Genomic DNA, 15,271 nt, shown 5'->3' on the forward strand with positions numbered 1-15,271 from the left:
AGCTGATGTTTCACACTTTCCAGGATGATTCATGTCTCTGTTCTTCCTCATCTGATCAAACGCTTCACATGTGAAGATTGTGAACACTGAAAACCTCCTCAAAACACCTCAAGAATAACAGACAGGGAGACAGATGCTATTTTATGACAAACTCATGCATCTTTCTTTCTTTCATTGGCTCGCTCAGAAGCTTCTTTTGACCCGCAGTCTTCCCCTGTAAATGCCAACCTTCAAACAGAGTCCTCTCCTTCACCCTGCTCCATCATTCTGAGGGGTCAAAGTGTAAAGTTCACAGGTCTGGCACATGTTCATCAGAGAGAGAGAGAGAGAGAGAGAGAGAGAGAGAGAGAGAGAGAGAGAGAGAGAGAGAGAGAGAGGACAAGCTCAGGCAGATGAAAATAAAACTACAGTCTGATCTGTTTTTCATCTGATCCTCAACATGTCTTGACTTCATTACGCTCTCATAGCAGGGAAACACAATTATTGTTGATTTTTCTATAATTAGAGGGGAATAGTTTTTTTTGTAATAATATTGAGCATGAAAGTAATTTGATATGCTACACAATTTGTTGTACATCAGATTGGTGTAACATTTTCTAAATCATATGACACATTAATGCAGTTTTTATCACACATGCAAGTGTGCTTTTGAAACATCTGTGATTGTGAGTGAGATAATGTTTTCATATAACTGTTAAACAATAGGCTAATATAATAGATTATCTTTCAAAAAAACATTTGCCATGTAGCTTGTTAATTTCTTCTCCACCAACAAAAATAGATAAAAAAAAGCTCCATTGGCTCTGCATTTAGTACAGTTAAAGACTACCTTAAACTGTACTCGTATACTGGTCTAAATTTCTAGTTTTCCCCTCTCATTATATATTTTTTATTCATGCACACTCAGAACTGTAATAGTTCCTCAGAGACCTGCTGATTTATTTCCATTGCAATGCTGCCCCCTACTGGTGTGCAATTACATCTGCGACTCTACAGCTAATCGGTCTTGTTATTTTAAAATATATTCTAATCAACTCTAAAATAATGCTACTTCTTATTTTCAAGTTTTATTGCAGAGACATGGAGTCCATTAACATTTTGAAATATCATGATGATGTCAGATTAGTATGGGATGATTATAGTATCAAAATGATTAACACGTGCAAGCACACTTATCAATGAACTTGAAACATGTTGCAGAAATGTTTTATCCATGCCTTTCAACTTGCGTGTGCAAAATTAAAAATTTAATGAATGTGAAGCAATTTGAACAAATAGAGACATTTTTGTGAATACAAATGTTTTCCTTTGTATTAGTGTATCATAATTTGCGCATGCAACACAGAAGATGTGCATGTGGATCAGGTGACACGCGTGCATTCTTTGACATCTTTTCTGAGTCGATCTCATTTGATTCATTTGGATTTTGAGACTTTCTTTTCGCAGTTTTTAAGCATTTCACAACCCACACACAAACAACTACAAATGAATAGGCATGGTGCTAATTATTAATGTGTGCACAACTACCCATCTATTTGTCAAATTCACAAATGTGCGTCACTACATTTAAACTAATACAATACAACTTGTGTGTGCAAAATCCAAAATCACATGAATGTGCATAGATTAGAATAAGCCTACGACTGTTGAAATATAGCATACATCTATTTTCATATTCAAAACCTCGTATACACGGCAAGGTTTTTCAAAGTAACCATGGTACCTTGGCAAATTTAATGTCAAGCTCGTGGTACTTCCGTGTAGTATTTTGAAGACTTAAGGCGTTGTTGAGGATGAAAATGCAGGTTTGGTTTTATTAGGTAGGCTATAACTTCATCCAACGTCCTCTTGATCTCTCTCACACCTGCAGGACCAGCGATTTATTGACTTGGAGTTGCGTTTTTACAAAGAATGTTTGGTAACACTTTACAATAACAGGGCATGAATAATCATGTGCTGATACCTGAATTAACAGTTACTTCAACATGAACTCATGATTAGTGAAGATATGAACTAATCATGAACCAATGAAGAGCGATCCTTAACTATGACAGGAGTCATAATGATTCATGCATGAATAACAGCAGCCTTAAACATGTTAGTACATGTTTGATAGTTAATGCATTAATTAATGTTTAGGGGTAAACTAAATCAATCAGGCTCCGTAAGAATAAATAAGAAATATTTTGACTTTGACATTTAACCAATTCGGGTTGGTTAAATGTCAAAGTCAAAATATTTCTGGTCTTCACCAGGGTGCTGTACAACCGACTAGCCAGGCAGTTGGATGAACAACAGCCACCCGAACAGGCCGGCTTCTGGTCTGGCTACAGCACAATGGACCACATCCACATGCTGAATCAACTACTCGAATGCTGCCAAGAGTACAAGATGCCCTTGGTGCTGGCCTTCGTAGACTACGAGAAGGCCTTCGACAGCGTAGAGATCAATGCCGTACTGCTCGCCCTACAACAACAGGGCATCTCCTACCAGTACGTGGACCTTTTGCGGGAGCTGAACAGCGGATGCGCCACCAACATCACCCTTTTTGACTGGCCGCTGTACATCCCTGTCGCCAGAGTCGTCAAGCAGACCCCATCTCGCCCAAGCTGTTCACGGCGTGTCTGGTGCACGTCCTTCGACAGCTCGACTGGGACAACAAGGGTATCAGCGTTAATGGCCAGTGGCTCAGCCACCTGCGCTTCGCCGACGACATCATCCTAATGATAAGGCGAGTCAGTGGCCGACGTGCAGCTGCGACTCAACCAGCTCGACCAGGCCGACGCAGCGGTCGGCCTGAAGATGAACCTGGCCAAGACAAAGTGGATGCACAACCCACAGGCTGCCAACAACAACATCTACATCAGCCAGAAGGAGATCGAGCAGTTCGACAGCTACGTCTACCTCGGCCAGGAGCTGACTGCTGGGCATAAGAACAACCGCGAGCTGGCGCGAAGGAGGGTCGCTTGGGTTAGCTATGCGTCCATAGCAGAGGTGGTCACCAACACGGCCGACGCCACCCCCTGCGCGCCCACTTGTTCAACAGCACCGTCCTACCGGCCATGCTCTACGGGGCCGAGACCTGGTCGCTGACCGCGGCCGACAGGCAGAAGTTGGCAGTGACCGAACGCGCCCTTGAGCGGTGGATGGTCGGCATCAAGAGGACAGACCACATCAGCAACGAGCTACCGAGGAAGATGAGCAAGGTCAAGGACGCCGTCAACCAGGCCAAACAGGCCAAGATGCACTGGGCCGGACATGTGGCCAGAAGTTCGGACGGGCGATGGACGCGGGCCGTGACCGAATGGCTGCCACTTGACATAAAAAGACCGATCGGCCACCCTGCAACCCGATGGTGGGACAACAAGGGTATCAGCAAGGGTATCATCAAACAAGACATTGGCAGAAACTGGATGGGCCAGGGACCGAAAAGCCTGGCAAAGTTGTTGTGGCCTGCGTCGAAAGAACGAAATACAGGCTGATTGAAGATTGAAGATTTAACCAATTGGTTCCACTTTATTTCGATAGTCCACTTTAGACATTTTACTAACTTAAAGTAACTTTGCAACTACATGTCAACTAACTCTCATTAGAGTATTATTAGACTGCAGTAGACTGTTAGGTTATGGTTAGGTGTTAGGGTTCGGGTTAGTCAAATAAGTTGACTTGTAGTTGCCAAGTTACTTATAGTCAGTAGAATATCTGTTTGGGGAACAACTAAGGTCAGGGAAACATTTGCTGGGATCAGTACAGTTCACTCTCCATCCAGACACAGGCCATGATGATACTGTACCTCCGTTCTCTGACTTTTTGAAAAGCCACACAACATCACTTAACGGGGCTGAATACTAGTTGTAGTACATGTGTATTTGATAGTAAGTTTATGATAAATCATGAGCTAATATTGGTAAGTAGTTAACAGTGAATTAATTATGATGTGTCCCCTCAAGTAGTCATGACACAGTCATGCATTAACAAGCCATTAGTTGATGTTAGTGTATGGTTAGTTAATCATGAGTTAGTAATGATGTGCCCCCTCAAGTAAAGTCATGACACAATGATGCATTAACAAGCCATTAGTTGATGTTAGTGTATGGTTAGTTAATAATGAATTAATTATAATGTGCCTCCTCAAGTAAAGTCATGACAAAAAAAAAAAAAAAAAACCGTGAAAAAAGCTTGAAAATTAGAACAACAGCAAATTAGACCACTCATTAGAATGCATTTTTAGTTAAAAAGTGTAAGAAGCAGAATAGTGGAAACCGTTTAAACTGTGAAAGTGAATCTTCATGATTGCTTCAGAACCAGTAAATGCTGCAGGGTCGTGATTCCTGCAGGCCACAGATTTCAGGTGTCACAGATTCAGAGATTCAGAGTGACATATTGCTTAAAATTCCAAAGAAATTGGCAAATATGTTTAAAACATTGAGACATTTATTAAAATATATAATGTAATATTTCTTAAACCATACAAATAAAAAAGGTCAATTGAATTATTCAAGACTGTGAAAATCAGTGATTAAGGCAGTTTTCTTAGTAGATTTGTGGTCTTTTTTTTTTAAGAAGAGGGCTGGTCCAGACTCAGAATAAATCCCATCCCCGTTTCTCTTTCACTCTTATCATTCCTTCTTCTTTTGAAGACTCACAAAGCATCTTTGGGCTTGAAGATTTGAAACAACAAACATGGTCAGTCACATTCAAGATTTAGCAACTATTAAGATGTGGTGTCAGTGGGAGGTAGAAGTTCAGGTCTTTTGAATGGGCTTGTTTTTCTATTATAATGAATATGCATTTAATATTTATCCATTTATTTTGTTTTTCTCTGTGTGTGTGTGCTGTTTTGTGACTTTAGAAGTTCACTGTGTTTCTGAATGGACTCCTGTTGCTCTTTCTGCTTCCCGACTGGACAGAAAGTGTTGAAGACACTGTGGACATCAAGACTCTCGCCCGTATTATTAACTTCTTTGAAAATAAGTAAGTCTGTCTCCAGTCTATGAAAAATTAAAAGTTTAAAGTTAAGCAATGAGGAATTAGAGAAATGAGAAGCAGTCGGTCAAAATGTCATGGATTGAAAACATGGGAGTGTGTCATTAGTCAATACTTGATCTTGTTTACTGTTTTCCAGCTATAAGAGAGTCGATACAGATGGACATCCCCGTCAGTACGCCACCGCCATCAATGTGCCGAAGGAACAGTGTCAACAGAACTTCAATCTGAACACCTTCCTGACTCAGGAGAATGCTGTGAATGTGAAAAATGCTATTACTGATGAAACAAACGCTCTTTACCAGGGTTCAGATCTCATCGCTGCAGGAACTAGGAAAGTTGTAATTGATAAAAAGAAGCAATACAACATGCATTCAGAGTCTCTCCTGCTGAATCCTGCTGACAACTCGCCTATGAGCAAACTTTTGAAAAAAAGAAAAGACAGCTGCTCTGTTTTCTACACCTTTGAATCTCCCTGTGTTAACACGTGTCTGGATGCGACAGGCAGTCACAGCATTATAGATGCTCTGAAGAACTGGAAAGAACATGATGGAATTAAAGCTTTTGTCTTCAAGAATTTCTGGAAGTTTGACATTAAAAAAGATCTTGAGACTAAGTTTAAGCAGATTGTGGCTCATGTTCCTCTCTTCCGCTGTGAGAGTGAGAACGAGTGTTATGCTTGTAAAGGGGAAGGAAACACTCCCATAGATGCGCGCTGTCTGCCTCCAAAAGATATCTAACTGCAGTAACGTTCACCTCTTTCCCATGTGATTCTGTATTAGTGAGATCTACTATCATTTGTTTTGATAATCATTATGCTTAGATGTAGTAGTAAAATGCATTTCAAAAATAACCTTGCTTCCAATTTGAACTAATAAAATACTTCTGCCTGGCAAACTTTGTGTTTATGTTTTTTTTTTTCAAGATGGTGTGGGTCATAAAAAGTCAAAAGGGAGATTCATAATGCAAAAGTTGGTTTATTGTGAACACTGCAGATGTATGGGTGTTTGTATTTATTTGAGAACTCTGTGCATTGTTAACATTGCTCACAAGAAGGAAAACAAGCTTTATGCAGCTGTCGGGGTGAACGAAGACAGACACAGTGGGTGACGGCATCTGGCCTCAGAGATGAGTTTATATTAAACAAACAAAACAGAAATCGCTTTCTAGGTTAACAAACTGAAAAAAAGTGGAAAATGAGGCTAAGTGCAGTACAGAAAATAAATATAGACTATTTCATATAACTATGAGAAAAAGCAGATACACAAATTGATGATGATCGCACCAGCTTTCAGTGATGTTATAGTTTTAGACAGTAAGGGTGAGAGTTTAATGCATGATTGTATCGACTGGTAAAAAACTGCCATGCAGATCCTTCACATGGACCAAACCGAATGTCAAACAGTGTTTCCGTATCTCTCCATGAGCAAACTTTGGTCAAACAGACAGCTCTCCTTAGATAGGAAAATCACTGGCCACTTTATTAGGTACACCTTGCTAGTACAGGGTTTTACAATTTTGCCTTCAGAACTGCCTTAACTCTTCAAACATTCTTGAAACATTCCTCAGAGATTTTGGTCCATACTGACACAATAGCATCACGCAGATTTGTCGGCTGCACATCCATGAATGTGAATCTCCCGTTCCTCCACTTCCCAAAGCTGCTCTATTTGATCGAGATCTGGTGACTCTGAGAACATTTGAGTTTAGTGAACTCAGTGTCATGATCAAGAAACCATTTTGAGATGATTTGAGCTTTGTGACGTGGCGTGTTATCCTGCTGGAAGTAGCCATTAGAAGATGGTACACTGTGGACATAAAGGGATCGACATGGTCAGAAACAATACTCAGGTAGACTGTGGCATTAAAACGATGCTCAATTGACACTAAAAGGCCCAAAGTGTGCCAAAAAAATATCCCATTACACCATTACACCACCAGCAGCCTGAACCGCTGATAGAAGGCAGGATGGATCCATACTTTCATGTAGTTCACACCAAATTTGCAGCAGAAATTGACACTCATTAGACCATGGGTTCTGGGTTTCCCCCACAATCAAAACACATGCACGACAGGTGAATTGTTTACTGTAAGTTTGCCTGTAGTGTGTGTCATATGAATGTGTGCGAGTGTGTCGTCCCTGTGATGGACCGGCGATTGGTCCAGGGTGTTTTCCTGCCTAACACCCGAGATGCTGGGAAAGACTCCAGCCTCCCAGTGACTATTTTGAAAAATGTATGGATGGATGTATAGTACTGTGAGGATTCACAATTAGTTGTGTTTGGAATATTTATTACTTAAAGGTGGTATCAGTGATTTCAGGCCCAAAAATATTTATATCACATTCATCTAATCTTTCCTAACGATCCGCTAGCTGCCCCATAAGCATGCCGTCAAAAAAACGCGTCTCTGTAGGCAGCCTAGGCTCTGAGATCTACACACAAAAACAATTGGTTTCACCAACCACTCAAAACCAAAACAAATAGTTTTCCAACTAATCACCGACAGTGTAAATATTCTGCTAAGATTTTTATACTTAATATAATATTAACATAATTACTGCAGAAAATGCACAGTTTGCCATCATGTTTTGAATGTGCTTGTATCAGTTTTGAAAGCAGTGTGTTAGCATTAAAATAGTGTTTTGCAGATTCATTCACTTCAGTTCATGAAGTATGAATGACAAAAGTGTTCATGGATTTTGGAAAATATGGTCATTGAATGCATTTTGTGTGAAAGCTATGAAAATCGATTCACAGTTGGGTCAAAATAGACTGAATGTACGATGAGTTTTGAAAATGTGGCTTTCGGTTTGATTGATGCTTGTTAGCAATTGAAAAAAAAACAACAACAAAAAAAAAAACCCTGTAATCTCCAGTAGTTCATTTAAATTTTTTTGCAATGTTTTCTCAAAGCACTATATTAAAAAAAAAATTGTGTTTATTAATATTTATAAGTTTATTACATTGTATTTTCTTCTAAATAAGCATGCAACACAGCAAGCTGCTTCTTCCTTGCTCACACATTCAGTAATAGATAAAAAATATAAAAATAATTTCACACATTTGATCTTTTGACACAGAAGCTGAGTGTGACTGGATACAAGTGGTGCGTGTCTCATCCTATGGCTTGACACGACACTAACATCTAAAAATATATTGATAAAAACAGCACAAGATTAAAAAACAAACTGTACAAAGATAAAAGTCCGACTACAAGGCGTTGCAACACATTCCAATATTGATAATAACTTCTGCTTTCACAAGGCCAAACAGATCAAGCTGATAAATGGTGTCGCAGAAATTCTACTGCTCATACATTATTATTATTTCAGTCCTGGAATTTCAGAATTTATTTTTGCCACCTTTTTATTTTTTACCAGTAAATTACCATATGCAAAGATATAGAAAAACATGTTGCAGCATTTCTGAATCATTCTTGTTGAAAACTGCTCTAGTACAGTCAGTAAAATGAAAATATGTTATTCTTATTCTAAAATGAAAATAAAAATTCATCATTATTGTAATGTTCCCTCTTGTTAGTGTTAGGTCAATGAGTTATGAGTGAATGTATGCTTTTGCCAGTGAGATTAGTGTCCAGTGTTATGCTGGAACGAGCTTATTTTGAGACGTAAATGGAAACCTTTGTTGGTTCAGGTGAGATTTGGAGGTGAAATTAACTGTTTGGCCAAAATTGATGTTGGTAAATGAAGACTGTTTTGAAACAGTGGCTTAAGAAGTGACCGATGCTTGTTAGCAGCAGAAAAAAAACTGTAAGTTACCAAAAGTAGATTCTAAAAACAGTAAGCTATATTCAAGATCTAAAGCTCTTATCAGCCAGGATGCTGTTTTACATTTCTCTGTTTTGTACATGTGTCTGAATGTGTGTGTGTGTGTGTGTGTGTGTGTGTGTGTGTGTGTGTGTACAGGTTTATATTACATTGTGGCAAGCAAATGTCCCCACGAGGATATTATATATATATATATATATATATATATATATATATATATATACAGTGAGGAAAATAAGTATTTGAACACCCTGCTATTTTGCAAGTTCTCCCACTTGGAAATCATGGAGGGGTCTGAAATTGTCATCGTAGGTGCATGTCCACTGTGAGAGACATAATCTAAAAAAAAAAATCCAGAAATCACAATATATGATTTTTTAACTATTTATTTGTATGATACAGCTGCAAATAAGTATTTGAACACCTGTCTATCAGCTAGAATTCTGACCCTCAAAGACCTGTTAGTCTGCCTTTAAAATGTCCACCTCCACTCCATTTATTATCCTAAATTAGATGCACCTGTTTGAGGTCGTTAGCTGCATAAAGACACCTGTCCACCCCATACAATCAGTAAGAATCCAACTACTAACATGGCCAAGACCAAAGAGCTGTCCAAAGACACTAGAGACAAAATTGTACACCTCCACAAGGCTGGAAAGGGCTACGGGGAAATTGCCAAGCAGCTTGGTGAAAAAAGCTTGGCTAAACATGACCGTCAATCTCCCTCGGACTGGGGCTCCATGCAAGATCTCACCTCGTGGGGTCTCAATGATCCTAAGAAAGGTGAGAAATCAGCCCAGAACTACACGGGAGGAGCTGGTCAATGACCTGAAAAGAGCTGGGACCACCGTTTCCAAGGTTACTGTTGGTAATACACTAAGACGTCATGGTTTGAAATCATGCATGGCACGGAAGGTTCCCCTGCTTAAACCAGCACACGTCAAGGCCCGTCTTAAGTTTGCCAATGACCATTTGGATGATCCAGAGGAGTCATGGGAGAAAGTCATGTGGTCAGATGAGACCAAAATAGAACTTTTTGGTCATAATTCCACTAAACGTGTTTGGAGGAAGAAGAATGATGAGTACCATCCCAAGAACACCATCCCTACTGTGAAGCATGGGGGTGGTAGCATCATGCTTTGGGGGTGTTTTTCTGCACATGGGACAGGGCGACTGCACTGTATTAAGGAGAGGATGACCGGGGCCATGTATTGCGAGATTTTGGGGAACAACCTCCTTCCCTCAGTTAGAGCATTGAAGATGGGTCGAGGCTGGGTCTTCCAACATGACAATGACCCGAAGCACACAGCCAGGATAACCAAGGAGTGGCTCTGTAAGAAGCATATCAAGGTTCTGGCGTGGCCTAGCCAGTCTCCAGACCTAAACCCAATAGAGAATCTTTGGAGGGAGCTCAAACTCCGTGTTTCTCAGCGACAGCCCAGAAACCTGACTGATCTAGAGAAGATCTGTGTGGAGGAGTGGGCCAAAATCCCTCCTGCAGTGTGTGCAAACCTGGTGAAAAACTACAGGAAACGTTTGACCTCTGTAATTGCAAATAAAGGCTACTGTACCAAATATTAACATTGATTTTCTCAGGTGTTCAAATACTTATTTGCAGCTGTATCATACAAATAAATAGTTACAAAATTATACATTGTGATTTCTGGATTTTTTTTTTTAGATTATGTCTCTCACAGTGGACATGCACCTACGATGACAATTTCAGACCCCTCCATGATTTCTAAGTGGGAGAACTTGCAAAATAGCAGGGTGTTCAAATACTTATTTTCCTCACTGTATATATATATATATATATATATTTTTTTTTTTTTTTTTTTTTCAGAATGCAGAAAGTTTTCTTGGAAGGTTTAGGGGTCAGGTTAGTGTAAGGGAGAATATACAGTTTGTACAGTATAAAACCCATTATGCCTATGTAGAGTCTCCACAAAGATAGTGAAGCAGAGTGTGTGTGTGTGTGTGTGTGTGATGTGTTTGGTCCAGGTTCCATTTTAACGGTTGCTGCTTACAGTACATTTGTTGGAGTTAAATTCAATGGTTAACTTTAATAGGTATAATTAGCACAATAGCTTTTAGGGATATTTGGTAATCGTAACAAGTAACAATATTTTGCCTGGTAATTTTTGCAGGACTATAAGACTTTGTAAAGAGGACAGTTCTGTTTTATTAAAGTGTGTGGTTAAACTATGGACTATTTTCTAGATAGATCAGTGTGAGTGGAAACTTCACACATAATGAGCACTGAGAAGATTCACACCATTCACCAAATAATTTGCATGTTTCTTGCAATGGTATCTTGTACACAGAGACACAATTTAGGCCGAGGGTCTCACACTCATCCAGGCACATTTTAAAACCACCTACTGTAATTATTCACACAAAAAAAACAAATAGAATAATTTATTATTCTAACCTTTTTTGGGAAGGCCAGTGAGGAGTCCATTACAATAATCCACCCTGCTGGTGATGAAAACATGCACAAGTTTTTCTAAGTCTTGTCTGGAAACAAAGCATCTAATTCTTGCAATATTTTTCAGATGATAGTATGCTGATTTAGTTATTGCTTTGACATGACTACTGAAACTAAGGTCTGACTCTAGTGTCACACCAAGATTCCTGACTTGATGTTTAGTTGTTTGACCCCTAGAGTGAAGGTATGCGTTCACCTTGAGAACTTCATCTTTGTTTCCAAACACAATGACTTCAGATTTGTCTTTGTTTACCTGAAGAAAGTTTTGACACTGTTTTGAAACTGTTAACTTCATCAATGCATTGGCACAGGGAGTCAATGAGGCTGTAATTGTTAGGCGATAGGGGTAAGTAGATCTGTGTGTCGTCTGCATAGCTGTGGTAAGCAATTTGTCTCTTTCTCATTATTTGGCTTATGTAGCACAGGTTGAACAGGAGTGGCACAAGAATTGAGCCTTGAGGGACTCCGCATGTCATGGTTGTCCTTTCACACATAGCAGCAGGCACTATAGTGCTTTCACATATGCTGCGTTTGCAGTGCGTAACTGGTCCACGGCTCTACCACAAACACATACTCACTATTTTTTTTTTCAAATCCATTAGTTATCAGCAACTTTTATTTAAAAAAAGTTTTGTCAGCATTGCGATTCTCTTTAGGCCTACACACACACTCTTTAACAGACGTATTCACGTTTAAACACAATTTAAACAACGTAATATACAATGCATTACTTCTATATAAATTTATATATTAAGTTGCTCAAGCAAATGGTAAAATATTTAACCATGTACTTATATTAAAATTGTACTTATATTTAAACATTTAAAATAAAACTTTGACAAAAACAGCCAACTCTCATGCCTTTTCTTTTGCATATCAATTTTAAATTGCACTGTTGTATCCGCACCGCACCTGGAACGCATTGCCGGACTGCAGTGCGTGCAGTGTGAAAGCTCTGTTAACATGGGTGCTGAAAAAAATACGCACTGCAAACGGAGTATGTGTGAAAACAGAATATGTGTGAAACGGGCGTTACTAGCTTAAGTAGACAATTTGACGAAATATATAACACTGGGCAAGTGGTTTTGGATATTTTAATACAAAAATCTTACATATTCTGTCTTTAAAGGTATAGCCTTTTTCATGTATAAAAAATATTATAATACCTAAATAGGAGCATAGAAGTATACTTATAGTTGACTATTTAAATATTGTTTTTGTATAAATATTTAAGTATGTTCACTTAAAGAAAATTATAGAAAAGAAGTATACTTGCGGTATAAAACTACTAAACTAGTCATTTACTGAGAATATATTTCAAAGTGCACTTTGCATAAACAAAAAAATGTACTACTAGTATTAAAATAGTAAACTAGTATACTTAAAAGATCACCTGTAGTACAGATGCAGTACAAATGAGAAAGTAGTACTGTTACACTAAAAGTACACTTAAACGTATACTTTTATATACTAAAAGGTGGGGAAATTTAGTCCCAAGAATTATTGAAATAGTACACTTACAAGTATACTACTAATACATTGATATTAGTATACTTAACTTTACTTAAGTATACTTCATAAAATGAACGTTATTCTTTTTCATAAGGAAATCTTTTCTATGGTGCGACCTGGACACTGTACAGAAAATACCTGAAAAAAATCTACAACTGATCCACTTATGTCCTTTTTGTGCCCTTACTGTCCTAAAGTGTGTGCATCCAGAATAGGCCTTATCAGTCACGGCGCCGCCATTTGGTTTTCACAAGCGACAACAGTGTAACCAGTTCTGACGCAATTGCAAAAGCTTGAGCAAAGCATGCAGACTGTTCTGTCGTTGCCGCACAGACGAGCACTGAACACTATTTGACCACAAAATGTCACAGCTGTCTAATAAAGACCTCAGGGAACTGTGTAAACTTGTGTAAAAGTTAAACATGACGGTGCATGCAAGTCGATGAGAATTAGATCAATGTAACTCCACAACAACTACATAAAAGTATCCACTAACCATTCAGAAACATCCAAGTGTGTCTAAAAGTTGCAACCTCTTCCTGAGTCTCTCTGTAAGCCTGCACTTCGCTACTGGTTATTTCTGAGATTTTGGATGAGTGAGATTTGCATGTTTTGTTATTGTATCCGAAGCTCATGTAAAGGATCAGATTTGGCCATCTTCTGAACAGAGGTGGGGAAAAGCAGCTCATTTGCATTTAAAGGGACACACAAAAACAGTGCGTTTTTGCTCACACCCAAAAAGGGCCAAATTTGACAAGTTATAAAAAATGATCTAAGGGGTATTTTGAGCTGAAATTTCACAGACACATTCTGAGGACACCATAGATTTATATTACATCTTGTGAAAAGGGGCATAATATGTCACCTTTGAAGAGTCTTTGGTGTTAACATGATTTCTACAAAATATAACCGGAAATCGAGGGTAATGCGGGTATGATGTCATTAGGTGCATTTCCATTACAGATTTGCGCAAAACTTTTGCAATTTTTTTCTAAATGTCGACAAAAAACTATTGCGAAAATGACGGCGTTTCCATTAACCGATGTTATGCGACTAAAACGTCTTTTTTTCCTCTCGCAATAAGTCATTCCAAAAATCATGACGACGGACGTTGGTAAGTTTACGTATATCCCAGCCACCGCAGCCATTATTATTAATGGAAGCAGACGTAGCTTATGTGTGTTATCTAATCATTAATGGCAAGGAAAGACCCTTATACTTGAGATCGGCACATATGAGGAGTTTCTGGGTGTTTCTCCCTAATTTCTGCTTCGAGATCTTGATTGTGGTATTTTCTTTGAGGTTTAGAATCCAGAATTCCTGTAATTATTTTGTCTTTTATGAATTTAATAAAGAATTCTGTCTCGAATTATGTCCAAACATACCGCGTCATCTACGTCAGGTGACCTGTAAATGCGCAAAAACTGTTTCCATTGCAGTTTTGCGAAATATTTATAAATTGCCTGAAAAAAACACCTCATGCGAGCGCAAAAACTTCTTTGCGATAAATGGGAGTTTTTGTGAAATTGACGTGTTTCCATTGGTGTTTTTTCAATTCGCAATTTCAATTTGCGCAATTTGAAGGGTAATGGAAAACGAGGCTATTGATAGGCGACACACGGACACGGTCCGTGTCCTGGTTAAAACTGCTTATTTCTCTGGATTTAAACATTCTTAAAAAGATTTGGGATAATGCAAGTACACAATTCAACAAAATATATAACATTGTTATATTACTTTTAGGATAGTTTGACCCAAAAAAATGCCATTGTGTGCCTTTAAGAACATTTTAAGTGTAGTCAGTTTGAAATGGTGAAATAAATTCTGAAAGATATTTACACAACAGAAACATTTATAGTATTTTTATATCTTATATAATATATTCCTAATAAAATGTTCTCATTATGGGAAGACCACAAAGCACAATCTTTTTCTGCATAGTGGCACAGTTGGTAATGCCAGTACCTTTGTAAAGAAGCCAGGTTTGGACCCAGATGTTAATAAAGCAAAAGTTCAATCCTGGTGTGTTGACCACTGTAAAGGGGTTATAAATATTAATACATTTCCAATGCTCTCAAGGTACAAGTACAACTGTGATACCTTAAAAATACAGTAGAAGCCTGAGTTCAAGGTACTTCCTTTGCCATTACAAGTAATTTGAAGTATGTCATTTCTATATATAGTGCAGCTCTATCCCACTCAAAGTGTTATTTCAATACATTTATCAGGCCTAAAATGTGTTTTAATGTCACTAGTAAGTCCTGCTATATTGTTCTTTTACTAATGAATAGTGAAACATTAATACAATCATTCTCTGTAAAGAAATGAGGCGTGAACATCATTTATCAAGATCTTTCTAAATTTGTGCTCATTTGTGCTAAAAGCCTCAATGAAGCTGTTTAAAGTATGTGATCACAGTGGAGCAGATGTGATTAAACACGTGTCTTTGTGAAATAATGATAAATATCAGTTTATGCTATTTGATAATGGCCTCA

At 38.4% G+C, this 15,271-nt stretch overlaps 1 protein-coding gene across 1 annotated transcript; it reads left to right on the forward strand.

Annotated features, from left to right (window-relative positions):
- The first annotated feature begins 4,620 nt into the window (after positions 1–4,620).
- On the forward strand, positions 4,621–5,883 carry LOC311091216 (uncharacterized protein). Its single transcript, XM_084127039.1, has 3 exons — positions 4,621–4,686; positions 4,853–4,974; positions 5,126–5,883. The coding sequence occupies exons 1-3, from the start codon at positions 4,684–4,686 to the stop codon at positions 5,724–5,726; spliced, it is 726 nt and encodes a 241-aa protein (XP_083983165.1). The 5' UTR covers positions 4,621–4,683; the 3' UTR covers positions 5,727–5,883.
- The last annotated feature ends 9,388 nt before the right edge of the window (positions 5,884–15,271 follow it).

Source organism: Abramis brama (assembly GCF_963993115.1).
Source record: "Abramis brama genome assembly, chromosome: 10".
Taxonomy (NCBI): Eukaryota; Metazoa; Chordata; class Actinopteri; order Cypriniformes; family Leuciscidae; genus Abramis; species Abramis brama.

Bases quoted from the DNA above. Each gene is read 5' to 3' on its own strand.
- LOC311091216 (XM_084127039.1), top strand. The intron at 4,975-5,125 runs GTAAGTCTGTCT...ACTGTTTTCCAG, and splicing joins ATTAACTTCTTTGAAAATAA to CTATAAGAGAGTCGATACAG.